At 40.5% G+C, this 27,058-nt stretch overlaps 1 protein-coding gene across 1 annotated transcript; it reads left to right on the plus strand.

The window, feature by feature from the left end:
* PIK3R4 (phosphoinositide-3-kinase regulatory subunit 4) lies at positions 1 to 27,058 on the plus strand. Its single transcript, XM_074860200.1, has 20 exons — positions 1 to 258; positions 507 to 1,289; positions 2,609 to 2,742; positions 2,910 to 3,492; positions 5,731 to 5,865; positions 7,778 to 7,999; positions 10,407 to 10,580; positions 11,747 to 11,892; positions 13,483 to 13,686; positions 14,535 to 14,736; positions 16,227 to 16,426; positions 17,424 to 17,634; positions 19,532 to 19,697; positions 20,410 to 20,574; positions 21,758 to 21,969; positions 22,243 to 22,374; positions 23,745 to 23,845; positions 24,897 to 24,985; positions 25,417 to 25,525; positions 26,437 to 27,058. The coding sequence occupies exons 2-20, from the start codon at positions 560 to 562 to the stop codon at positions 26,605 to 26,607; spliced, it is 4,086 nt and encodes a 1,361-aa protein (XP_074716301.1). The 5' UTR covers positions 1 to 258; positions 507 to 559; the 3' UTR covers positions 26,608 to 27,058.

Raw genomic sequence — 27,058 nt, forward strand, 5'->3', positions numbered from 1 at the left:
AGCCGGGCGGGCAGGCAGCCGGGCGGGCAGTCGACCCTGCAGGCAGCCGGCCCCGCAGCCGCCCGCCGGGAAGCACCGGGCCGGGCCGCCCCCACAGCGGGCAGGATGTGATCTCACGGCACCGCCCCTTCCCCTGCCCGCCTCACGGTGCCGGTTCCGCCGCCCGTAGTCCCGCCTCGCTCCATCCCGCCGTCGGGGCTGGGGAGGAGGGCGGGAGGAGGGTGTCCTGGCTCTGCCTGGGCCGGGCGGGCCGCGCCGGTGAGTGCTGTGGGGAGAGGAGGGGAGGGGATGGCGGGGGCCGGGCCGCCGCCGCGCTCCCGTGGGCTCGGCCCCGCGCAGCGCTGGCCCGGCGGCGGGGCCTGGGGAGAGGCGGTGGCGGGGCCCGCTCGGGGCGGGGGGCCCGGGGGAGCGGGGGCTGGGCTGCTGCGGGGCCGGGCCCAGCGGAGGGGAGCCAGCCCGTAGCGGCGGCCGCTGTGAAAGACACGCGTTGTGGTTTTTTCCCCCAGGCTGCCGCGGGAGAGCCCTGGTGCGGTGCCTGCGCCCGGGAGGAGGTGCCGCCATGGGGAACCAGCTGGCTGGCATCGCCCCCTCGCAGATCCTCTCGGTGGACAGCTACTTCTCGGACATCCACGACTTTGAATACGACAAGAGCCTGGGGAGCACCCGCTTCTTCAAGGTTGCCCGAGCCAAGCACCGGGAGGGGCTGGTGGTCGTGAAGGTGTTTGCCATTCAGGATCCGACCTTGCCCCTGACGAGCTACAAGCAGGAGCTGGAGGAGCTGAAGATAAGGTTACACTCGGCCCAGAACTGCCTTCCCTTCCAGAAAGCGACCCTGTCTGAGAAGGCCGCGATGCTTTTCAGACAGTACGTACGGGACAACCTTTATGATCGAATTAGCACTAGGCCATTCCTGAACAACATTGAAAAAAGGTGGATTGCTTTCCAGATCCTAACTGCGGTGGACCAAGCACACAAATCTGGAGTCCGCCATGGGGACATTAAAACAGAGAACATCATGGTGACCAGCTGGAACTGGGTTCTTCTAACAGACTTTGCTAGTTTCAAACCAACTTACCTTCCTGAAGACAATCCTGCAGACTTCAATTATTTCTTTGACACATCACGGAGGAGAACGTGCTACATTGCTCCCGAGCGCTTTGTCGATGGCAGTATGTTTGCTACGGAGTTGGAAAACATGCGGGACCCTTCAACTCCTTTGGTAGACCTGGCAAATAGCAATCAGCGAACAAGAGGGGAGTTAAAACGTGCAATGGATATCTTTTCCGCAGGTACTTGGAGCCATCAGGAGAGATGAGTGTGTTGTTTATGATTGTGTGTTGGGGTACAGAAAAGCTTGTTTGGTTTTTTTGTTGGTTTTTTTTTACAGTGGGCATAGAGAGCAGCATGTGGAAAAACTTGCTTATTTTAAGCATAAGACCCAACCCCAAACCTTACATTGACAGAAAAAGTACAGACACAACACAGTAAGCTACATAACTGAAGTGTATCACCATGTTATCTGAGGAGGGAAATCACAAACTGTTCTGTGTGCAACTCTGCCCTGGGAAAGAGATGGTTCTGCAAGCCACAGACAATCATCTTGTGGCTGAGGTTCCGGGGACACGTAACATATGCCTCATGGGACTCAAGAGAAGGAACCAGTCAGTGGTTCACCTAAAGTCCAGCTGCCTGGGGACTGAGCCAGCTTTCAGGGCAATTTGGCAATATTGGCTTTAGAAGCCCCTTCTCATTTAATTTTCCCCAATGGGCAGGAAGTTGGATAATTAAGTAAGCTCCTATCATAGTCCCACTCACAAATACTTGATAGAGTACAACTGTGGGAGCCTGTTTTGAGTCTTCATCTTGTCTTGAGAAGTTTGGAAGCAATAAATTGTTTTTTTGGTTTTTATTTTTTTTCTTAAGGTGATTGAAAATCTGAATTTAAAGGTAATGGTTACTTCATTTTACAAGCTGCTCTTATGGCCAAACTTCCAGGGCACTCCACTGATAAAGCAAGATGCTGGCCTTTGGGAGGAAGCTGCAGGAGTGGGACCTTTGAGGAGAACATATGTCATGTACACAACAGGGAGAACAATGTTTGGCAATCATGTTATTTCTCACTGTGCTTATGAGCTTGTGTGAGTGATTATATGCTGTCTCCCAGCATCACTGTGGAAGTAGAGTTTATTTCTTTACCTTCTGTAAAAGGACTGCTTAGTTTTGACCTACTGCCTGATCCATGCTGACTTACTGGCACTCTTCTTCCACGTGACAGTGATGCGGGTGCCTTTTCTGGTGGTGTATTTTCCAGCTGGCAGGTGGCTGAAGTCACTGCCTCATGTTTCCTAATTGCAAACGCCTCTGCTGTTGGCATGTTTGAAATAAAATACTTTGGAGATATTTGAGGGATCAAGTGTAAAAGCTAGTTTTTGGAGCTTGAGATGCTATCACCTTTCTGTAAGTTAATTTGGCAACTCATTTGCCTTATTTTTAATCGAGCTAAGAGTTGTGTAGGGTTTGTTTTTGTCAGCATATGGAAAGCAATGTTTAAAGTGTCTGTTTATAACCCTCTGAGATCTTTGACTTTTTTTTTTTTTTTGCTCCCCAGGCTGTGTAATAGCAGAGCTCTTCACAGAAGGCGTACCTTTGTTTGATTTATCTCAGCTTTTGGCTTACAGAAATGGCCTCTTTTCCCCTGATCAAGTCCTAAACAAAATTGAAGACCGCAGCATTAGAGAACTGGTAAGATGAACTGCAGCATCAGAACCATTTGTGTGGTCTGTTTGTAGTTTATTTCACCTCCTTTGGTGATAAATTGCTTATTGTTTGGGTGGGGGGTTTTTTGTATTACAAATGTCTAAACCTTTAATCTTTCTCTCCCGCTCCCTCTTACTTCTGCCTTTCTCAAGGTCACTCAGATGGTCCATCGTGAGCCAGATAAACGTTTAGCAGCTGAAGATTATTTGAAACAGCAACGTAACAATGCATTTCCTGAAATATTTTACACTTTCCTTCAGCCTTACATGGCCCAGTTTGCCAAGGAAACGTTTGTGTCGGCAGATGAGCGTATATTGGTCATACGTAAAGATCTGGACAACATCATTCACAATCTCTGTGGGCATGATCGCACAGAGAAAGCTGAGGGAGAGACAAAAGAGAATGGGCTGGTTATTCTAGTGTCTGTGATAACTTCCTGTTTACAGACTCTCAAATACTGTGATTCAAAACTGGCTGCTTTGGAACTGATTCTTCATTTAGCACCAAGATTAAGTGTAGAGATTCTTCTGGATCGTATTACTCCTTATCTGTTACATTTCAGCAACGACTCTGTGCCCAGGGTGAGGGCAGAATCTGTGCGAACACTAACTAAAGTTCTTGCTCTCGTCAAAGAGGTGCCACGCAATGATATTAACATCTACCCAGAATACATTCTGCCAGGCATTGCACACTTGGCCCAGGATGAAGCCACCATCGTCAGACTTGCATATGCTGGTAAGAGAAAATCCAGTCAAAATTCCAAATCCTGGGCTTTTCTGTATTTCCTTAACTGTTTTCTCCTCTGCTCAAAATCATCACATAGCTTGCTGTTTCTGTTTCAGTAAATCTCCTCAGAAGTCTCAGAAATAACTGCAGGTAAAGACACCTGTATTCACTTAAGCTAACTGGTGCAGGTGGTGGCAGCAACTTAATAATTAATAAGTTGACTTATACTAACAGATGAGTTTCCAGTGTAGATCTGTACCCAAAGTAAATTACATTTTAAATAGTTGACAAAACATGTTTGCTCTCTGCTAGATGAATTAACTTTTTAAACAATTAACATTCATTCTTCTCTGTAGTTCTGCATGTAAAAGCAACTTGCAGAATGTGTACATGTGCTTTGGGCTAGGGCCTGGATGTAGCACACAGCAGGGCTGCCCACAGCTAAGGTAGGGGGTCAGAGTTTAGAGCTTCATGCTCAGGGAAGCAGCCCTGGCTTTATTCCCTGGATTAGTACTTGTCCAGGTGGTCTTCGTGTAGCTAAGTATGTGAACAGGGCTTTCAGAGCTTGCCCACCCTTTGCTGCTTTTATTAATTTATCTTAATTAACATTTTGTTAGCTCAGATGGTTTGCTTAGAGTGGCCTGATTGAACTGAATAAATATGAAACTAACTTAAAACTTCAGTGTGTTGCTATGCTTCAGAGTTATTTTCCCACAGAATAAATTTTTTTTATTCATGGGCTGAAAGTACATTATTTTCTGTGTAATAGACTGGCTTATACTGTAGCAGATGTTTTCTTTGTTTGTTATATGAGTCTGCCTGGTTCAGGAAGAAGCTGGTAGTCACACCCATATTTGCTATTTAACCTGTACCCTTATTTGCTATGACTAGCATATTTTTAAGTGTGTTTTCTTTGTTTTGTTTTTGTTATAAATGCAGAATTCAGCTGAAAGTGTCCCAGGTGATGTTTTTCTTTTTTTTACTAACTAAGCTGATAAAACTAATTATTGAAGACAATGTGTACTTAATGAGTAGAACCAATTGCTTTTGGTCACCTTGATCTTCCACATTTAGGGCTTTAAGAAATAAGTGGTTTTTTCATGCCTCACTTTTATTTGTAGATTAGGAAAAAAACCCAAATGTTGTAAAATTATAGTCTAGTCATAATTAATTTTTAAATGATCTAATATAAAGCTGAACTTGTTAAATAAGCTGAAATGGATGAAACAAAATGCAATTTCCTTTTCTGCAAGTGCAAAAGGGCTACAGATCTCAGTACCCATAGACTCCAGTTTCATCTGCTTACGCAGAGGTTCTCTGTGTTCAGTGCTTTGACTTTTATTTCCAAACTGAGTACAGCTAGAATATTTTCTGAAATTTGGAAAGGTTATTTGAATTGTAGATGGTTAAGTCTGATTAAGTTGCCTTAATTTCAAATAGCTTTTAAGAAAGCAATTTAAATTTAAAATAAATATATATATTTTTTTAAAGGTTGTCTAATACTTGAGTTAACTTGTGTTACTATAGCACATTTTTTGGAAGTGGTCAGACTGGTGACTTACAGGATTTGGTCTGGGCTGCGGACAGGCTCCACTGGCACGTTGCTGTTGTCTTGGACGTCACTCAGAACGGCTGCTTAAGTGGGACTTTGCCTTGACGGGATTATTCCTGTGCCAGAAGTGGCCTGACCCATATAATATAGCCTGAGTTGCTTCAGCAGTTTCCAAACGGTGCAGAATGGTGCCAGATTGCATGGATAGATACGGGGACAAATGTTCTAAAAGTGGAGTCCAGCCCTCAAGGGTAATCCTGTTGTTATTCCCTGGGATACATATCCTGGCGTGGTGGTTTGTCGTTGTTTTGTTGCAGTCTACCATATGTGGGCCTGTTAATTCAGTTTTATTGGCCTTTGAGTTCTATCAGGTTATTTAGTCATTAGCCTGAGATTAGGTGGCATTTAGGGCTAGTTCTAGGAGACTGAAATTAGTCCTTGTTACACTTGATATCCTTACAATTTTTCCACTTGTTTACATGACAAAAGTACCATATGATTTAATGTACTTGGTGACTTCGCTGGGGTCAGGATCAACAGAAGTGAGCTGACCAGAGCATGTTGTGTAACTTCAATCCCATTTGCCCATCGTGACCGGTATTGTCAGTGGTTATAATCTCTCATCAGGGGGATCAACAGACTGATGTAGATTGGCAAAGTAGAATAATTCTTAACCAAAATGTTTTCCTTTGCAGAAAACATAGCGTTGTTGGCAGAAACAGCTCTGAGATTTCTGGAGTTAGTACAGCTGAAAAATCTGAATATGGAAAACGAACCAAATGGTGAAGAAATGGATGAAACATCTCATCCTAGTGATAACTATGACACAGGTAATGTCACTTCTACTTACATTGCCTGCTTATAATAGCAAATCATGGGCCAGAGCTCCTAGTTAGCACTGATTGTCCTCATCTCTCAAAGCTTAGCCTTCCTATTAAGTGGGAGGAATGCTCTGCCTCGACCAGTATCAGAGCATGTGTGTTACAGCTTCATGCAGAAACAGACACCTCTGTTCTGAACATTGTGAAAGACAAAGAAGTATATAAATGAGCACACTTTTCTTCTCCAAAATGTCTCAAGGTATTTGACTTTGGTGCTGGCTGCCTGGTTGCATATCCAGCTACATTCACAGTCTCATAAACAAGTCAGCTGCAAAAACATGGCTGTATTCCAAATACCACTTCCATTGAAGTGGCAGGCAGTGTTAGCTGTGAAAAACATGACAAGTTCTAGCATAATCATAGTACTGTGTTTTCAGTCATTCTTCCTTTTCTGTTCCTATGCCTGGCAATTCTTGTCTATCATTTTGCCTGAAGATGCTGGATGTGTGGATGCCATTGGGCAGTAACGCTGCTCTCTGTGCTATTGTAACTGTAGCACAGAGAATGAGTTAAAATCCTAGGGATGGCTTTTCTTCTTTTCCTTGGGAAGGAGGGATGGTAATACATGACCTGTGTGTCAGCTCCTGTGCCTTTTAGTGATGCATAGATTTCTGGAACAATGCTGGGCAAGTCTTCTAAGCTGGCAGGAGTCTGTGGTTAAAAACAGTCATTTCTCTTTTGGACTAAGTAGAGCAATCTGTGACTAATCATAATTGGTAAACATCCCACACATACTCCATTTGGTAGGGAAAAAGGCATGTTTCAGTTGTCTCTTAACTAGTTGCAGGATGATACCTTTTAAACAGAAAATAAAAAAAAGTACCAAAACAAAACATAAAAAATCCCCTTGAAGTTCCTTCACATAGGTCATGAGGTGCTCAGAATGGCTGGGAGTGAGAGAGAAGGCCCCATCGTACCAGCTGATTCTAAGAAGTACTGTCCCCTATCCTTCAAAATAGCTTGGAGATGAAAGAAGTAATGCAAAGAAGAAAAGCTTGAATACTTCAGTTCTTTTTACCCTTTTAGAAACTAAGCATGAGAAATTTGAACCTAGAAGGCAACTTTTTCATGTGACTGACAGTCATGACAGAAAGCAAATTAGCTGGACTGCAGGCAAATGGTAATCACCCCTGCAAAGCTGGGAGAGTGATAGCTGAAATTTTTATCCTACTTGCTTGAGAACCTCCCTTGTACAGGCTTCAATAATAGCCAGTGCATTCACAATTCTGTTATGTCTATTTAATAGAAATTTTTTTTTAGTTGCATTGTGGAGTAGAAGCCATGGGCAAAGTCATCTTCAAATTTTTCATTGGTATCATATAGGGTAACTGCTGATATTTAATGAAATTGGAAGTACTTGCTTTTTCAAGTACTGTTTATTCCTCTCTGTATCCTTAATGAAGCCATTCTATCTACCTGACTAAAAAAACTCTCTTGATCTGTTCACAAATTTTGAAACTGGTAGTCAAATAAACATATCAAACCAGAATTGCCTTGAAGCATTTTGTTCACTGTTGTAACGTTGCTGCTGACTCATTCTGATGCTTCACATCTATGTTTCACCTATATATATAATGAACTGGATCATCTTAGTTGAAGTTATGACAAGTTTAGCATATATTGATCTGGTAAGAATATCTTGCATTTCTATACTCTTTGGCTTTATCACCACCTCATGCTTAGTCTGAAGTCTTTAGTAGGCCAGCAGTTGGAATTGCTGAGGTTCTGTTGCGTTGCTCGTCTTACCGAGTCGGGTGTTCTTGATGATGACCTATCAGTGTGACTCCTTTAGCAGCAGGTAGTACACATGTGCATATTGTTTCCTCACCAACCCAAATGTTCATCCTGTTGTCTCTTGCAGAGTTACAAGCCTTGCATGAAATGGTCCAGCAGAAAGTTGTGACTTTGCTAAGTGACCCGGAGAATATTGTGAAACAAACACTGATGGAAAATGGAATAACACGTCTCTGTGTCTTTTTTGGACGTCAGAAAGCCAATGATGTTCTTCTGTCTCATATGATCACTTTCTTAAATGATAAGAACGACTGGCATCTTCGAGGAGCTTTCTTTGACAGCATTGTTGGTAAGTGTTTGGTTTCAGTCAGAGTAGAGAGCCAATATTATGTAAATAAAGTTTTGCATATCCTGGAAACTGTTAACAGTTATATAAAAGTCATTTCTTGTAAAGATTTCTATAATTTTTAGGAAAAGACTTTACTGAATTATTGGGTATAAATATTTCTTTAGAGAGTGAAGGTGAAACAATGTAAATACAAATATAATTGTTTTTAGTCCAAATGTTTCTTACAAAGGAGACTGAGGCATTGAAGTCTAGGTTAGATTAACATAAAAAATAAACCTTAAATGCTTTTTTTATTTTGAGTCTTTGCTAAAGCCACTAACTCAAAAAGCTAAGTTATGACAAGTAAATACTAAGATTTCTGCAAGCTGTCTAGTAGATGCATCACTTCATGTGTGCATGGTCTCATTAACTTCAGTAGACCTGTTCATATAATGAAAACTATGCATTGGTACAGGCTTGAATTATAATTTGAAAAAGATTTTAGTGCCTTTAAAACCTCACTTAAAGATTTCTGTTAGCTCAGAAAATTTTAAAACGATTTAAAAAAGCTTACCAGTGACAACGTCAGCTGTTAAATATATCTAATGTTCCATGTATGTTGGAAATTATTTCACATGACTATAGCTGAGAGTCAGCACTCGGGATTTGTGGGTCAAGAAAATTCTCCCATTGCAGTATCTGGGGGGAAAAAAATGGTACTTCAGGTGCATGGCAAGAAAAACAAGCATGATCAAACTTCCAGCAGGGCCATTATGGTAGGCACACGTTCCATTATGACTGGAAGCCACAAAATGCTGTGCTGGCAAACCCTGCCGAGATGTGATGCTAATAACTTGTCAGAATTTGTTTAGAAGGAGAAGTGGGGTAGCCAAAGCACAGGTCACAGTGTCCTGACTTCTTGGAAAAGACATGTAGAGAGATGTGAGACAAGTAAGTGTAAAAGTCAAGACATGTAACCTGGATTTTTAACCCCTCTCCCAGTATCTGTTCAGAACCTCTACAGAAGAATATCAAAATTTATATTTTTGTTTTGTACTGTTTTACTTAAAGCTTTTGCACATCTTTAAAACTGAACTCTCTAACTTATGTTTAAGTATGTGCAGGCACTGCTGCTTGTGGCTATGGGCAGATGCCCTTCTGTAACAGTGGTACTGAGGGAATTTCTCTTACCTGTGCTATTTCTCCCTTCTTCCTCTCTTCCTTTTAGCAACTGGTTGCAAAGCCCAGCATTAATACATGAGCAAATATATTGATGATTACCTTAAATTTATTTTATCTATTTTATCAGAATCTTGATTCTGATGGGAAGACATTGAATTTTCTGGTATTTCAGTCCCAAATAACTGTGTTAGAAGCAGAGGCAGTTATGGCCTATGATGTGTACCACATAGCACAATAGCAACAATAAGCCTGAGCTATTCAATGAAAAACTATGGTTTTTTTCTCTTGAGAATGATCAGAGGACTTGCCCAGTTGTTTGTGGGAAGGAATGTTAGCTTGATGGATGTAAAGCTAGAGGAAAGATCAAAAATCTGACAAGGTCCATCTCCCTTGCCAGAGATTAATTGTTGTAGATGGGTTATCTAATCCAAACAAGGAATTCCCCATGAAATGTGGCCAGTGGCTGGTTTTCACATGGGAAAGGAAGAAGAATAGCAAAGCAGTTTCTTTTACCGCGATGAAGTTGATATATCTTTGTCCAGCAGCTTCAAAGGAATTACTTTCATTTTGCTTTTGATCTTGGCTTCTTTCTAAGATTTTGAAATACACTTTAAAATTGGATTTATTTTTGAAACTAGGGTCAAGGTGGCTCCATGACAGCAAATAATTTGAGACTAGTTAACTAAACAGCAAATCTTGCAGCCATTTCAGGCTGGAAGAGTTTTAGAAGATTGCTCTAAAAGTTCCTTTTTGACTGTAAGAGATTCTTTCTTTTGTGGCTAAGTGAATGTATGTTATAGACTTTCCTTGCTGATAATTAGTACAGCATCCAATCTTTTCAGGAGTCTGAATGATACTCAAATTACAATCACATCTAAGTTAAAAAACAAAATCCTGCTAACAAAACCTTTCATTGTTGCTCGCTTTTACTTTCCACATACAAATGCAGGCACTTCCTCCCCACCCCTTAGGAGCACTGCTGGTTTTGCCTTGCTGTTTCAGACTTCAGCCAGCTGTGTGCTCACATCTGTGCCTGGCATCTGGAAGGACCTCTGCAGGCACAGGGATCTGCTTTTATCAAACAGTTTTCAGACTATTGGTCTATCTTTGAATGGAAAGCAGCTTCCTTTTTTTCTAATGACTAATAATCTGTTTTGAGATGTCTCTGTGGAATGGCAATCTTAAACTTTGAGGAAAGGCAAGGAAGTGCTACTTCGGATTTCTGTGTGTTCTTTTCATGTTTCAGGTGTTGCTGCTTACGTTGGCTGGCAAAGCTCGTCGATACTGAAACCTCTGCTTCAGCAAGGTCTCAGTGATGCTGAAGAATTTGTCATTTATAAAGCTCTCAATGCTCTTACTTGTATGTGCCAGTTGGGGCTCTTGCAAAAGCCCCATATTTATGAGTTTGCTTGTGATATCGGTAAGTTGGAATACTGGAGAATACCTTGTTTTCCTAGTTAAGAAAAGAAATCTTAGTACTACATAAAGCTTCACTGTCAGCTGTCCAATATGCAAACCTATAGTACTGTTTTAGGATCTACACAAAATTGTGTTAATGAACTATTGCTAGTTGGACCATGTTAATGCTCAGAACTCTAAAATAATAATTTTCATGGAACAAATTAGAAGCATCTTCTCTGATTTTATATAAGACAGCAGCAAACAACACTTAGTCCAAAAATTTTTCTGCTTTAATGTCTTTCCTTGTTCTCTGTGACAACCTCCTATAAAGAAAAACTCCTGGTTACTTCTGGAAGTTGATCAGGCACATAACTCACAAACTCTTACCCATCAGCCTTTGAGGAAGGGGGGAATCCAGTCCTTCAGACAACATATGATCCTTTCTCATCCTGTTTTTTAACACCATAAAACCCATTTAACTCAATAGAACCTTGAATACAGAGTTGATCTCTCCTTCCTCATCAGGCTTGTCAGTTTAATTTAGACATGCCCAAGATTTACCAGCTATTTATGGAAAAGTAAATACCAACTGATCTTTTGAGATGTAATCTGCTTCTTCCTAATGTTGCAGCTTTTCAGATGTGCTCTGCAGATGTGGGGCAGGTGATCTGTGATTGTATCTCATGACTAGATACAGTCCCTTGATTATAACTTATTAAAACCCACATAATTGAGATGCACTTCTGAGTCTGATAATCTTACAGTATAAGTAGTGACTATTCAAGAAAGAGAGGGGAAGAAGGAAGGAATAAAATATTTACTTAAGAAGAAGAAAAAAAAAATCACTGCTATTAGGATTCTCTATAATTGTCCAGAATGAGGTTAAGATCTATTTTTGGATTAGTGTCCTTTGCAGATCGGGAGTTGACAGTTAGGGATTGAAATGAATAAATAGGAAAAATATGCTTTTTGGCAACAGCAAGAAAGCTGAGCAGCATGGGTACAGTGAAGTCCATGAAATAATTTTCTCAGTATGAGTGTGTTAACCTTGGTGCTCTGCAGGAGGGAAGGCTGAGTTTGGGGGTAATTCTAAGGGAAGGAAATGGCGTCACAGGTTGCCATATACGGGATGATCCCCTCTCTTTCATATGAATGATGTATTTTAACAGCCTCATTTTCTTTCAGCACCTTTCCTGTGTCATCCTAATCTTTGGATACGTTATGGTGCAGTCGGATTTATCACTGTGGTAGCACAGTATTTGAATATTGCTGATGTCTACTGCAAGCTAATGCCATACCTCCATCCTTTTATCACACAGCCAATAATACAGGTAATACTTCAAATAATATTAATGTGAATATATCTTGACTAGTCGTAATTCATATGTTGGTCTTGGCCATGGTTCTGGCTATAAGAATATTTAATTTATATTTTTTTTTCAAAGTTAGAGGCAATATAGTTTTTTTTTTTTATTTCTGCTGGCAGACATTGACAGAATGGCCATTGCCTTCCATGTCTGAAAGACTGTTGTTTCAAATTTGTTGCAAATTGCAGAACATTTTACAAAGCCTAAAATCAACAGGTATGTCTTTGGTCCAAGCCCTTCTCTGCTTTGTTTACAATCAAACTCCTACAATATTGTGCTGGTTTATAGAAGTCTAAAAGGCGTGAAATGTGGGCTGTGAAACAAGCGTTTCAATGTTCTGTGCTTTCATCTACAAGACTGAGTATTCCAGCCCTGCCCCACTAACACATCTGACTGTGGGCCTGACCCTCTGAAAACATGAGCAGTCTGTTAGGTAGCGATTACCACACTTGGGGTTTCAGCAGTGCTGCTCCTGTGTTTCGGTGCTTTGCCGAGGGTAAGGGCAGAGTGTTCAGCATGAAGGAGTTAGGTCATTTCATGACAACACATGTCTAAGAATGACCTGCATGATGATGGTAATATGATCAGGCATCTTTGCATATAACTTTAGGACCTTAGAATACATCTTTCAGATGTTTAAATAGAGAAGAAACAGGTGCAGTACTGACATTAAAAAGTGCATCACATGTTTAACATTTTCTTGTAAACCGTGCAGGTGGTAACTTCACTAATATAATTTTTTTCCGTGACACCTTGAGCTGTGTTTTAGGCATTCATTGATAAATTTCTGTCTTGTTCACTTCCTGCTTCATTTTAGTATATAAATCTTTTGTTTGCTATGCAACACTAAATATAGTAAGCAAGTAGGGGGTAACAATGAGTTGGACTTTAATAATGATTCTAAATTATGCCTTAACTCATCAGTTTCTTATGACTGTTTACTAATGTCCCAATATGGTTTTGAATATTACTAATTACATGCTTGTGCATCCTTATTCCCTTGTATGCACAGGAGGAAACTTGGTAATCTGACACAGGGGAAGAGCTCTTCTAGGTGGTATTTTTACAGGGTAAATGTAGGACAAAGACAAAGTTTGAAGTATCATTGTACTAGTAGTAGAATTTCTAATCCTATCTAGCAATGCCAAGTTAACATTCTGAGACTGCTGGGAGAACAGGGAAAGCGAATGGAGAAAGTCTGATATGACCAACACAGGGAAAGACATTTTCACAGAAGGAGAGAAATTTAATCTAGATTATTGGCACAATCATGTGCAATAATTTTTAAGTCCTACATGATTTTTTGTTATTGTAAGTTTGAAAGCATCTCTTCAGGACTGAGCTGGAAACTGATTTTTAGAACATGCCTTCAGAGGAAGAGATTGATTTTTGTATTAATATTTGCAGTTGTTCAGTTACTGATTTTGAGGCTAAGGAAGAAAAAAAGGGCAAGCATTGTAGACATGAGATGACAGCATTTACTACTAGGGTTTCCCATGTTTATATAGATATCCTCCTCCTCCATGTTGACTGGTCTCTCTTCTTGAATTGCAGATAGATAAAGAAATAGTCCTGCTAAGTGTACTTAAAGAGCCTGTCAGCCGTTCCATATTTGATTATGTCTTAAGATCAAAGGATATCACAAGCCTCTTCCGACACCTTCAGATGCGTCAGAAGAAGAGGAATGGTGCTCTCCCTGATTGCCCACCCCCAGAGGACCCTGCCATTGCACAGCTGTTAAAGAAGCTACTTTCACAAGTGATTGGTTTTTATTGATAATTTGAAAGTCAGGCTTATGATTGTCAGGCTCTCTATGTCCCCACAGACCCTAACCTTGCAGTTGCTGCTCTGAGGGACTCCCAGTCTGAGGTTCTGATCCTGCAAACCATTGACTCCACTGATTTCAGTAGATGCTTGTAGGACAAAGAGTTCAGAAATTAAGGAAGATTCTGAAAAGATCTGCCAGAAATAGGGCAACCTTACATTTGGATTTCCCAAATATATCCTCTTTTCAAAGACTTCAGTTGTATGTGTCAGATTTCTGACGCATCTGTGATGGTATCAGTGTTACAGAATATGTGCTCTGTAGTATGTTGGAGAGAAGAGTATGCATTTAAGAGATAGACATGCAAGTAACAGTGCAAAAGCCAAAGGGAGCTGGAAAATGTTGAGGCTTATATGTGAAGAGGGGAACACTAAAGAATCACCCACACAAAGTAGTGAGAACTGGGAGGAATACTGCAGCTGAATGGGGGGGGTGGGGTGGGGGGGTTGTTGCTTTTTTCCTCTTTTTTTCCTATGGTTTGTGGACTGTAAGCATGGCCTAGGTGGCAGCAAAGTAGATTGCACCAGACAGTGATGCATTATTAGATGCTATTCTGCCCTTTCACTATTCCTAGCCCTGTTCTGAGGAGGAAAGATACTATGCTACAGCAACTTACCCAAAGTCTTGTATGAGTGATAGACTGATGTCTTGAATTCTGGGGATGTGCTCTCTCCTTCCATTTCTGAGGCAGTAATTAATCTTGCTGCTTCTTACATTTTCATGCCTTGATGCATGTTCTTGTTCAAAAGTAAATAATAATATATTTTCTTTTATTCTGTAGGGGATGACTGAGGAGGAAGAAGACAAACTGTTAGCACTGAAAGACTTTATGTTAAAATCAAATAAAGCTAAAGCCAATATAGTGGATCAGAGCCACCTGCATGACAGCAGTCAGAAAGGGGTGATTGACTTGTCAGCTCTAGGAATAACTGGGAGACAAGTGGATCTTGTTAAAACAAAGCAGGAGCCTGATGACAAACGTGGTTGGTATACTTTGTGGTCTGTATAGATAAAGTATAGCCTTTCATTCAGGGTCAGAGAACTAAGTCTTTAATTTACTCAGCAAGTGTTCTCAATAATTCAGCCTGCATAACTATCACCATCCTTGCTGAGTTTGCAATAAGAAAATTACTGCTGCTGTTTGAAATGTGAGGTGCTGGAATGCTCTCTGGATAAGTGAAAGATGGGAATATTTTGCCATTGAGAGTATTTAAATTAGTTTGACTGCATTTGTGGTAATAATAGGTTGTTTAGCTGATTGTGACAAACAGGAATCTAGTGACCCACAGTAACAGTGTAAATTCTGAAGGCTGCATTTCTGCTATCTCTGTTTCCTCTCAAGAAGGGACGAGCTCTTTAATTGTGAAAATCCAGGATGTTTTCTTGAGGTAGCCTGGAGGAAACTGAGGCCTAGGTGTGATGCTGAAACAGGCTGGCACTGAGGAGTGCTAACTGTTGCTCACTTGCTAAGTATATGCTTTTTGACCTTAAGGTTCTTCAGGTGCTTGTCCACCCCCATTTTACTTAGTTGCCTGCTCCTCTTTCAGCTTGAAAAACCTCTTATGTTTCCTTGTTCAGTTTTGAAATCCACTTGCTGCTAACTCTATTCCAGTTCTCTGTATCCTCAAAATTCTCCTCTTCCAGACAGTGAGCTTCCTCTTTGCTCTTTCAAGCTTGTAAGGCCCTCTATACACCTCTGATAGGTTCTGTGTTTTCAGATGTAAAAATAAATAAATATCTGAAAACCAGGTAACTATTTCTGTCTTATTTACAGAGTTAAGATGCTAGTCTGCAGGTATTTTGCTTATCATTTTAAAGGAAAGTACATAAGTACAGGATTTTTCAGTTTTTTGCATCCTGTGGAGTCAGGAGTGGACAGGATTTTAAAGTTAGTATATGAAGTCTGTATTTGAACTGATTGACTTCACCCAAAACTGTCACCTGCAAAGTCTTCACACCTTTAATTTCTTCACTGACTTTGTTGAAATCTAATTTGTTCCATGTTTTCAGTTTGCTTTCTATATTTTACAATTTTATGTGACTCCAGAGGAATGCTGAAAATAAATACATTTCCTATTTACAGATAACATTCTTGAATCTACAGGTGATGTTGCAATTGTGATGGAACAATGATTTGCATACTGTGCTGTTACAGATTTATCCCTGTCTTATGCCAGTAATGGAGTAATTCTCATAAGAAAAAATTACCATGTGGAGTCTAATCTCTGTGAGTCAAATGTAGGATTAAGGAGGTGTAAACAGAACTCTTGCTACGTGTGTTCTGTTTGCCTCATAAATTCCTGTCAGCTGACTTAAACAACCTAGCAGTAGTTTTTTTTTCTATTAACTATATAAATAATCAGTTGGCATGTAAGCATTGGACTCACACGTAGTCTGAAAGTAATGACCAGCCTGAGTGAATGTTGTCATGACTATGGTTGTTTTTTTTTTTCTCCCTCCTGATTGCTTATAGCTAGAAAACACGTAAAACAAGATTCAAATGTAAATGAAGAATGGAAAAGCATGTTTGGGTCCCTGGAACCAACTAACATCTCCCAACCAATACAGAAAGGACACGGGCAAACCTCTGACCCTGAAGCCATCCAGGCTGGGAAACCACTTCGTTCAGAGTCCTCAGCTGGCATTTGTGCCACTTTGTCATCCTCCCCACAGGTATTGTTGAAAAATACTGTTTTCGCACCTTAAACTGAAATGATTCAATTGTTTTAAAGCCAGTTGGGACTATAGGGGTGTGGCGTTCTTGTTTTGTTCAGAGGTTATTTTACACTGGTGCTATTCTCTGGTGTCTTCTCCAGCAGAGTAGCAGCTGACTTTGAGGTTCTTATTTTTAAAACAGGGATTGAAAGAGGATGGAGGTAAGTTTAGTCACTTGAACAGAAGAGCTTCACTAGCAAATAGTTGCTTTACATGAAGAGATGGGGCTTTGTGGATTAGCCAATTATTAGATAATTAGATTATTAGATAAGATGTTCTGTCAGGGAAGACTTTTCCTCAAATAGCATGGCCTGTTACTATGTGTTGTGAGGAAGAGAAGAGATGTCATGATTTTAACTTCGAACTGGTGTATTGCATCGTAGCTGCATTTAGGCATCCTGTACCTGTAATACTTAATACTGGCTGCAGAAGGATGGGCTGGGAGCCCTGCAGGCTGTGGAGGCATCTCTTGACACTGAACACTGTTTGCTATTTGGTTTCTAGTTGGAGATTAACTTATGCTAGCTTTAAAGGAGTGTCCACACTGAACTAAGAGGGAAACACTTCACCTTTTTTATTTTTAAAGCTCAGTATAAACAAATAATCATTCGAGAGCTAACCTGTAATTCTGTCAGTCTTCAGAGCAATAACTGCTTCTGTAATAATCACAATAAGAGGTGTGGGTGGCACATTAGTTTCTACAAATAGAATACAAACCAGACCAGGCAAACAGGGTAGAGTAAGTGAATGGTTAAGCTTTTCTGTAAATTTTCACTGGTTTTATCTGTTTTCATGCAAGCATGAAATTTTTTTAAATGCTAATTCATTGTTAATTGATTCAATAAAAAAAGACTTTTTTTCTATTTTTCTTCAGTGTGACCCAGTAATCTTGAGGGAAGGATTTATCTGTGTGTAGAATGTAAGGCATATAATTTGAAGTCCTTATCTCTTCCAGGCATCTGATGGAACAGTTGTTCAACCCAGGAAGCCGACCATGCAGGTACTGAGCAGTACAGCGTCCCCATCTGCACACCAGCTACGCATCACCACTTGCAAAACTGAACTTCAGCAGTTGATCCAGCAGAAGCGAGAACAGTGTAATGCAGAGAGACTTGCCAAACAGATGATGGAGAATGCTGAGTGGGAGAGCAAGCCCCCACCTCCAGGTAAATCCCAGGCCACTGAGGTGGTTATTTTTATTTTTTTTTTTTATCATTTGAGTCAAAACATCATCATCTCAAGGGAGAAATGCAAAAGATGAGGAAAAGAGGAAATTATTAGTTTAGGAAATGTGCCTACTATGCAGAACACCTATTTGGCAAAATACATGCATGACCTATGAAAGAGGGTCTGGAACCCAGACCTTTTACCTTTGCAGTAACGGACCCAAACCACTGGTCTGAAGCCCAGGTTGTGCGCTCTGTTCCAGTGAGTTTTCTGAAACGGGTTGTTTGTAACCAGGTATATGGCAGATAACTTGCCATCCTGTAACAGCCTATAGCTTGGTTTGGGTGAGAGGAGAAACACTGTACTGGGAGGTGAGAAATGTATTTTGCCTGGGGTGGCTCCAGATTTTCAGCTGTCCTGAGAGTGTTGTAACCTCTTGGCCAGGTTTTCTTACCCAGTGGCATGCATACTGGGGTGGGCTGTTTGAGCTGTCCTTGTTTACAAAGGAACCTGTCCCCACCAGCAGAGATGACAGTGACACAGGGTGTATTTTCATACTATGTTGTTGCTTTCAGAGAGGAAGGAAAGACATTTTTACCTCTTGTTCCTTCTTGTTCCTCCCTGGTAGCATTCTGGGTGAAAACATATGATTTTAATTCACAGCCATCTTCTTATGGCCACAATTTAAACTTTGAATCTCCAAATTGAGATTGGGATTTACTCAGTTTAGTCCTCAGCATTTTCTGTTAGTATTCTCCGCTCCTTGTGCTTGTTGCTGGATTTCTGACTGGCCTCTATAATGGGAGTTCAAGTGCTTAAACTCCAGATGTTGAGAGCAGACTCTGTACCAGCTAGGCTTGCAGTAATCAACACAGTGATGCTAAAGTCTTTTGGTAAATCTAGCATTAAATGTACACACCTGGGCATGTACAGTTACCATGTCAATTTAAGGGAAGTAGTAGAAAATAATCAGGAAAATGATCCAACCAGATAGTGTTTGAATGTAGCTAACCTTGACTGAGCTCAGCTAAGCCATGTGTTTGTCTTCTGAAGAGAGTTTTACCACCTATGAAATAACATGTCCCAATACAAGCAGCTGACCTGCTCTGCCACATAAGTGAGTGAGTGAGTGCCAGAAAAATGTTCATATCTAAAGTTTGTGTCTTATTCTGAAATTTGCTGTGGTCTGTCCTTCATTATCTTCATCTGCTGTTAATCCTTCACTAAAGTAGATGCCTGTTGGAAATGCAGCCAGATACTTCTGTGTTGCTTATTTCAGAGGAGGAAACCTCACACAAATGTTAGCAATTTCTTGACAAGAGTTATTTTGTGGCAGCTCGACTCCTCAGTTTCTTTTTGAAGGACTAGAGTAAATTTTCTATGGGATTTAGAAGAGCTGTTACTACATTGTCAGCCTTCTGTATCTAATAAAATGAACTATGTCATGCAACACTGAGCCTGTCAGTTCAAGCGCTCTACAGACAATCCAGGAACCTTCAGTCTGTTCAAATGTGTTGCTCATTATGTGTCTTCTGTGCATTTATGGGATTGCCACTTGCAGCACAGCAATCTGCATGCTGATAGCAGGAGAACTCTGCACTAGTATCTCTACAAAGCCTACGTAGAAGGGCTCCTTGTGATTTCACTGAATGTATGTGGAACCCATCTAAAAGAAAACTCTTACCCAGATTTGCCAATAGGATTTAGTTCTAATTGAGCAAACAGGCTCTTGCCTTTAAAATGCCTTAGCTCTGTGTTTCAGTGCCTTCTGTGCTTTGCAGCTGTAATGACTGATTCCCAATGTAGCTGTCGGTGGATGGGATTGGGGAGATTTTCATGTTCCTAATTAGGTTGTGACATCAACACCAAACTTTATGGCTTTGATTTTCCCTGTAGGATGGCGTCCCAAAGGATTGTTGGTAGCTCACCTTCATGAACACAAGTCTGCGGTGAACCGCATTCGGGTCTCTGATGAACACTCCATTTTTGCCACTTGCTCAAATGATGGCACAGTGAAAATCTGGAACAGCCAAAAAATGGAAGGAAAAACCACTACAACCAGGTAGCTTTAAAACTTATGGGATTTGGGGGCTGCTGTTTTAGAGTGCAAAATAGAGTGGGGAGCAAAATATTAATCACTTGTGGGTGTGCTGGAGATATTAATAATATACTGGTGTTCCTCCTGGCATGCAGCTATAAAATATTAGGTTGCTGTTTCAGTTAATAAAAGAAAAAAGACGGCTAGGAAACGCAAAGGGACTGCTCCGCAGTTGTGGTAATTACAGGCTATTTGATTTAATTTCTATACATACATAAATATATTCTGGTGCTGCTGTTTAAAGCCGTCTGAGTTTTTTGGAACAAATTAGCTGATATTTGATGCAGGAAAGCTGTATTACAGGTTGAAACACAGGTGGTATGGTATGCTACTTCGATACAGATCTAGGTTAGAGTTATTTTACTGGTAGACAGATATGTGCATCTGCAGTTGGAGATTTGTCATAACCTACAGACTCAAAGATGGAGAGTTAAGCTTGCAGAGGCAACACAGGCTTTGTTGCTTGCTGAGTTTGGAACACTTAGAAAATGTTATTTTCAGAGCGCTATCAAAAGCCATTGGTTTTAAGTAGGTGTTTGAGAGAAGGAATTTTTTTTAAAGAAAGGGGTTTTTTTAAGAGAAGTTGGGTTTTTCTAAGTGCCACAAAAAAATTCCCTTTTGTTTTTTTTCCTCTCTCTCTCTCTGTACTGTTTCTCTCTCTCTCTGTACTGTTTAGATCAATTCTGACATACTCTCGGATTGGAGGACATGTAAAGACACTTACATTCTGCCAAGGCTCACATTACTTGGCTATAGCTTCAGATAATGGTGCCATCCAGCTTCTTGGTATTGAAGCTTCAAAGCTCCCTAAATCTCCTAAAATTCATCCAATACAAAGCAGGTATGTACTTAGAGCAGTTAAATCTCACCACAGAGCTCAAGCTGTTAGTATATTCCTCAATTGGATCCCTTGATTTGCTCTAGGCTTCCTGCTGGCTGAGCCCAGGCTGCACTGGAAGGCTGTAATCCATCATCATCTCCTGCTTCATAGCAAAGGGTTGAAAGGCAACCGTGCAGGGCTGAGAATTCATAGCTCTAGGTTACTGGTGCCTCCTGTGTCACTGGACTCATGAGCTTGAAACAGTCAGTCTGAATACTTCTCAATTCTTATATTTATGCACTGGGATTAGTAGTTTCTTACCTCCTCTGTTACGATGTTAATACTTGTAATTTTGGAGGTTCTTTTACAGGTCATTAGATAAACGTTTACAAATGTACAACAGGTGGTTTGGCCTCAGACCTGCAGTTTTTTCTCCTGGGCTTTTAATGTGAGTAAGGTGGCAAAGATATGGGGGATGAGATACTATTTAGGGGAGTCTTTGGGGATGGCTTAGCTCTTTCTTACTTCTGTCCATATGAGCAGTTTTTGAGTATTTGGCACTGATTCAGCCACTTAAATCTTCCAGCTTGAGGGACATGTCCAGGCCCCAGCAAATCTAGCAACCATCTCAAAGACCTCTTTTCTGTCCAAAGTAAAAGTAAAGTATCTATCTCAAATGCCCAGTCTTACTTAGGATTAAGTTCAGAAATTAAATAAGCCAAACCTAACCTACTGGAGATGGAAACTACAAACCAGATTTTCCCTTTTAGTATACACTGCATTTGTGCCTGAAGGTGTCCACTTGCACACACAGTAAGTGACTGCTGACAATGCTGGCAGTAGAACATGGAGAGGGGTGTTCCTGCCTGTAAACTCTGGGTAGGTTAATATGTGATAAAATGTGGAGCATGAATGGGAGAGAAATATCAAACACACTGAGAGACCCAGAGCACAGAGCTACGCTTATGTTTGCAAAGAGCTGCTGACAGCATTTTACTAGCCTCCAGAAGGCTTGCAGGTCCTATTGGCAGAGAGATTTGAGAGAGCATCAGCATCTGTTGTACTAAAATTGGAAAGCTGTTTCTAGCAGATGCCTTAAAATGACATGAAGAGGAAAATGCTGCTCAGCATTAGCTATTGGACAGAGTCTTAAACTTGGTGGGAGTCATATCTGTTTCTAAACTAGTTTATTCTTTTAACCCAGGTCCCTAGATCTGAAGGATGATGGCTGTGTGGTAGATATGCATCACTTCAATTCAGGAGCCCAGTCAGTACTGGCTTATGGTACAGTTAATGGATCCTTGGTTGGATGGGATTTGCGATCTAGCAGCAACGCTTGGACGCTGAAACATGATTTGAAGTTAGGCCTCATAACTTCATTTGCTGTGGACATACACCAATGCTGGCTGTGTATTGGTAAGTCTGTATTTCTTGTTAGTTTCTCTCCTCCCTGCCCCTTCTGGTTTTCTTTTACAGTAACTATAGCTCAAACTTTTGCTTTATCTGATTTGACTAGAATATGCTTTTCTCAAACAAGAGGAGAGAAATACCTCCTGATGTATTTGTGGGAGGTATTCTGCCATCTAAGTACTTGATGCTGAAGTCCATCTCCCTAGGAACAGGGCACAAGGATATGGGCAAAACCCCATATATTTATCCCTCTGACTATGGGGAGCTTTCTCTCACCAGGAACAAGCAATGGTACCATGGCATGCTGGGACATGAGGTTTCAGTTACCTATCTCCAGCCATTCTCATCCTTCCAAAGCCCGAATCAGACGCCTGCTCATGCATCCTGTCTATCAGTCCTGGGTAATTGCAGGTAAAAGATGTCTTAAACTTACCTCACACTTGCCAGAGGTTGTTGAAGCAGCTAGTTTCAGCTTCTGCTTCAAGCCCTGGGGGGGAGTTGTGGGGGTTTTTTCAATTCCTTGTAGTTTTTCTTGTGCTCTGCTTAGGGAGGAAAAAAAGGGAAAGTTCATACTTGTGTTCTGCCACTGTGCTCTTCCTGGCTTTTTGAAATTAAAAAAGAGAAGGGGGGGAAGAAAAAAGCAGTGTTAATCCATTATAAAAATGACAGACAGCCTTTACAATTCTCATCTGAGCATTACAACTCCCATGAGGGTCCCTCTCTGCATGCTGTCTACCACATCACTTTTTAAGAACAAAATGTTACAAAAGACAAAACCCAAAATGATGACATACATAGAAGTTGATGGGAATTCTACTGCTGCCTTCAGTGCCTCTGTAAAGCAGAGACTGAAAGGCTGTCCCATTCCAATTCCCAACTGAATCTAACCCAGCTTTGTTGTGGGTTAAAGCTTTCAAAAATCTCCCAAGATTCCTCATCTGGTATGCTCACAGCTGCTTCATCCTCACTGCATGTAGCACTGTCATATACTTTCAAGTGTTTGTGTCAGGAACACATTCTGAAATGGACAGGTAGCTTAAACTAATCCTACAATAACAAAATTGATAAAGTTGCTGTAAAATGAGAGTAATTTCAGTTTGATATTTTACTTGCTTCTTAGGCTTCACTTCTTATTTTAGTTAACCACCCTGGGAGATACAACCAATTTCTTGAAAAAACATACAAATAAAGCAGGCTTCTCTATGCTTTCTAGTTTGTTTCCTCCCTGCTAAAGAATAAATGAGTGACTAATTCATCACTTTGAATATTATTAAAAAGTCCTTGCCTGCTAAGTTGCTGCCAGGCATGTAAACAATCACTTGAACAGAATTTTTTGCCTGTCCACACTAAACATGGGTGTGGAACACCATTGTAGCCACTGAACTCTAACTTTGGATTGCTGTCTTACCTGCCCAGGAGTAATCTCTGAAGTCCCTGATGACCGTGCTGGACAGACCATCCATCCTTCTCAAAGAAGGATGAGAAGTTATCTAGGGAGGGAAGTGATGTTTTAATACCTTTTTTAATGGTTGGTGATTAAGGCAGGTTTCATTTAAATTCTCTTGAATTAAGCACTTTTAACTATAGTGAAGCTGCTTCCAACTGGTAAATTAAATAAAACACGTACATGGCTTTACTGCTAAAGCAAGGCTAACACAAATGCTGCAGAGAGCAAGTGGAGAGTCTCTCTGTCGTACCCTCTATGTCATGTCACTAGAACAGGTAGCAGGAGCCAACCCACCTGTTGTATATTTTTTGCATTGGTAATATTTTTCCTGTAGCTGTTCAAGGCAACAATGAAGTCTCCATGTGGGATATGGAAACTGGTGATCGACGCTTCACTTTGTGGGCCAGCAGTGCACCGCCTCTCTCAGAACTGCAGGTCTGGTCTCTTCCTTTTCCAGTTTCTGTTGTGTAGCCATGGCTGGAACCACCTCAGACTCCGTGCTGTGCATCAGTACAGTTACCTGACTCCATGGTTGTGCCAGTCTGGCACCAGGAACTTGCCCTGGGATTTATTTTGGCACCATAATTGTTTTGCTGTCAAAATTAAATCCCCTTTGTAAAACAGTAGTGTAACCTGAATCTTCATTGGTATCTTCCACTCTCTGTGGAATGTGCTTGTAACACTCACTTGCTATATGCAGTCGTGTTCTTAGAAAACCAGTGAGCTGGTCAAGCCTGTAAAGATTAGGGCAAAGCCAAAATTCATGGTATGGCATCTTGTGCTTACTTTTACTTGCTGTTTCTGGGATGGTGCATACTTCTGTAAGCATCGACTCTTTTTCACATTCTTTCTGTAACATAATGCCACCACTACACTTAACTGCTAGTTTAAAGCACAGAGTTGTTCTTCAAGGAGTTAATTGGGGAAGGAGCAATCTGGGATATTGTTCTTAAAATGCAAATACATACACAAAAATAACCACAGCTGCTTCTATAAATATTGTAAATGCAGATATGGAATCTACCTAAACTTGAATTTGTACATGCTACAGAGATTGCAGGTTGAGTTCATTTTGGTCACGCACTTTGCACACAGGGAACTGTGTGATTCAAGCTAGTTCTCTGTTGTATATGTGTCCCTTAATGCCTTCATAGCATAAAAATTTGAGCATCCATGTGCTTTTCAGCATGATTTGTCTGCCTTATTCTTTTAGAAATATTCTCTCTCATTTGCGATAATTGAGAATGTAATTTCCAACATTCAGAAAAAGCATTATGGAGCGTTAAATCTGCTGCATTGCTCTGTGAAATGTAAGGAAGCAATTTACCTTAATATATTAAGATGTGGCCCGATAAAGTAACTTGGAATTTGTCAGAAAGATTTGGAAATTGGGTGGATGAATGTGATAAAGAATGCATTCCCTTTCTGAAGTGTTCCAACAGCTATTGGTGATAATTTATTTTTATATATCCCTTTTCCCTACTAGCCTTCTCCTCACAGCATCCACGGAATATACTGTAGTCCAGCATCTGGTAATCCCATATTACTGACAGCAGGCTCAGACATGAAAATAAGGTAATAAAAGTAACAACCTTTTTGTTTGACACCCTCCCCTCCACCCGTGCTGGTGTACTAAATTTTGCCAAGCATTGCCCAAGTAAGCTCCAAGAATTCAGAACAGTGCTGAAGATGCACAATTAGTAAGCATCAGTAAGCTGAGAGAATTGTTCTCAGCAAAAGTAGTGCAAAAATTGGTGCTTCTCTGAAACACAATGTGTACCCTTCTGTAAAGTTCTTGATAGGCAGCATGACAAGAAACAAGAACTCAGTGTGTACGCTTGATAGGAACGTTGATTTCCCTGCATCACTCTCTTCCACTAAGTGCAGAAAGCATACAGCATTCGTGCCCACTCATTTTCATCATCAGAGCAAGGCAGATTTTAAACAGCTGTATTAAGCCGATAAAATTGAACATCTCAGCTTGATTTTTGTTTCTTTGTGTTTAGGTTTTGGGATCTAGCCTACCCTGAGAGATCATATGTTGTTGCTGGAAGTTCTAATTGTCCATCTGTTTCCTACTACAGGAAGATAATTGAGGGCACAGAGGTGGTTCAGGTACTTTGCTTTGCTTGATAGACACCAATTCTGCTTGCCTTTTGGATGGCCCCATGGATTATATTAATTACATGATAGCTTTAATTATAACTATATCACTCTTAGGGATCGTGTCAGCATTTTCAGGCAGTTAAGAATATGTTATTTTAAAACAAAGAAAATCAGTTGTTTTTGACAGGATTGGATTTACCAAATACTACTTACATGCAGAAACCAGAGTCGTGTTTCTTTTGGGATATTGAAATCCAGTGTTTTAACACTTTTGACTTTGATCAGTCTTTGGAATGTCTCTTGTGTAGGATCTTAGCAAGGCAATGTGAGATGTATTGGCACCAAAGTAATACGATAGCAGAACTCTGCAGTTTTTATTACATCCTTCAGACTGACTTTTGGAACTGGCAGTGTTGCTAGTTGTTGAAGCACAATATTTTGTTCCAGTTCAATTGAATGAATGCTACTTCAAAGGTGACCTGGAAAAAAAAGTCAGTGAGGGTCTACCTGTCCACTGTGATATTTTACTGTTTCATCTGAAGTTCTTAATTACATTCATGCTATTGAACTAGGTTTTATAAAACCCTTGGGGAGCTAAGATGTATGTGTTGCTGTAGGCTTTTTCCCCCTCTATGGGAATATCAAATCTTAGTAATTAGTGTCATTGAAATAGATATGAGGAAAAAAGCATTCTTTCCCTAATCAGAGAGCTGTAATGTCAGTTCAGATTAAGACTTAGGTTGTATGTGATGAAAAGAAGTGAACTAAGGAATAATCCTAAAAAAAACTATTAATGGGTGGGAGGTTTTGTGTTTGGGTTTTTTGGTCTTTTTACACTGATAACCTAATATGCATGACAGTTCGCCTTTGCAAATGCTCACCTTTCTGTAAATAATATTTCTCACTTTGTTTTTGTACAGGAAATTCAAAACAAGCAAAAACTGGGGCCCACTGATGAGACCCCTCGGAAGGGTCCAGAGTCTCTCCCAGTTGGACATCATGATATTATCACAGATATAGCAACTTTCCAGACCACGCAAGGGTTTATAGTAACTGCATCAAGGGATGGAATTGTTAAAGTGTGGAAATAAAAGTTGTGCTAATATATAGTATGTAAATATTTGTAATAAAAAATAGTGTTATAATGAAGTTTTCAAGGACTGTTTCCAGATCATGGAATAGAATGGACTTTAAAGACTATAAAGGCAATGATAAAATCTGTATCTTACAACCCTGTTAGCACTTCTTAATCACTTCTTTGATTAAAGATGTTTGGTATGTGTAGCATTTCCTTGAAATACCAAGCAGTCTATGAAGAAATCGTTTAGCCTGGTTTTGACTACATTGGTCTTCAAGGATCTTTCAGAAAATGACTTAAAAGACGTCCCACATCACACATTCTAAATGTGCAAAAAGCAAAGAGCTGCTACAAGTACTTCAGCATCTGACTGCTCTGATGTTGAATCTGAGAAATTAAATAAGAACCACTGCACTAATGTCCCTGTACATTCGAATAACTATAATAAAGTCCACTTGAGCTTC

Source organism: Strix uralensis, chromosome 1 (assembly GCF_047716275.1).
Source record: "Strix uralensis isolate ZFMK-TIS-50842 chromosome 1, bStrUra1, whole genome shotgun sequence".
Lineage (NCBI taxonomy): Eukaryota > Metazoa > Chordata > Aves > Strigiformes > Strigidae > Strix > Strix uralensis.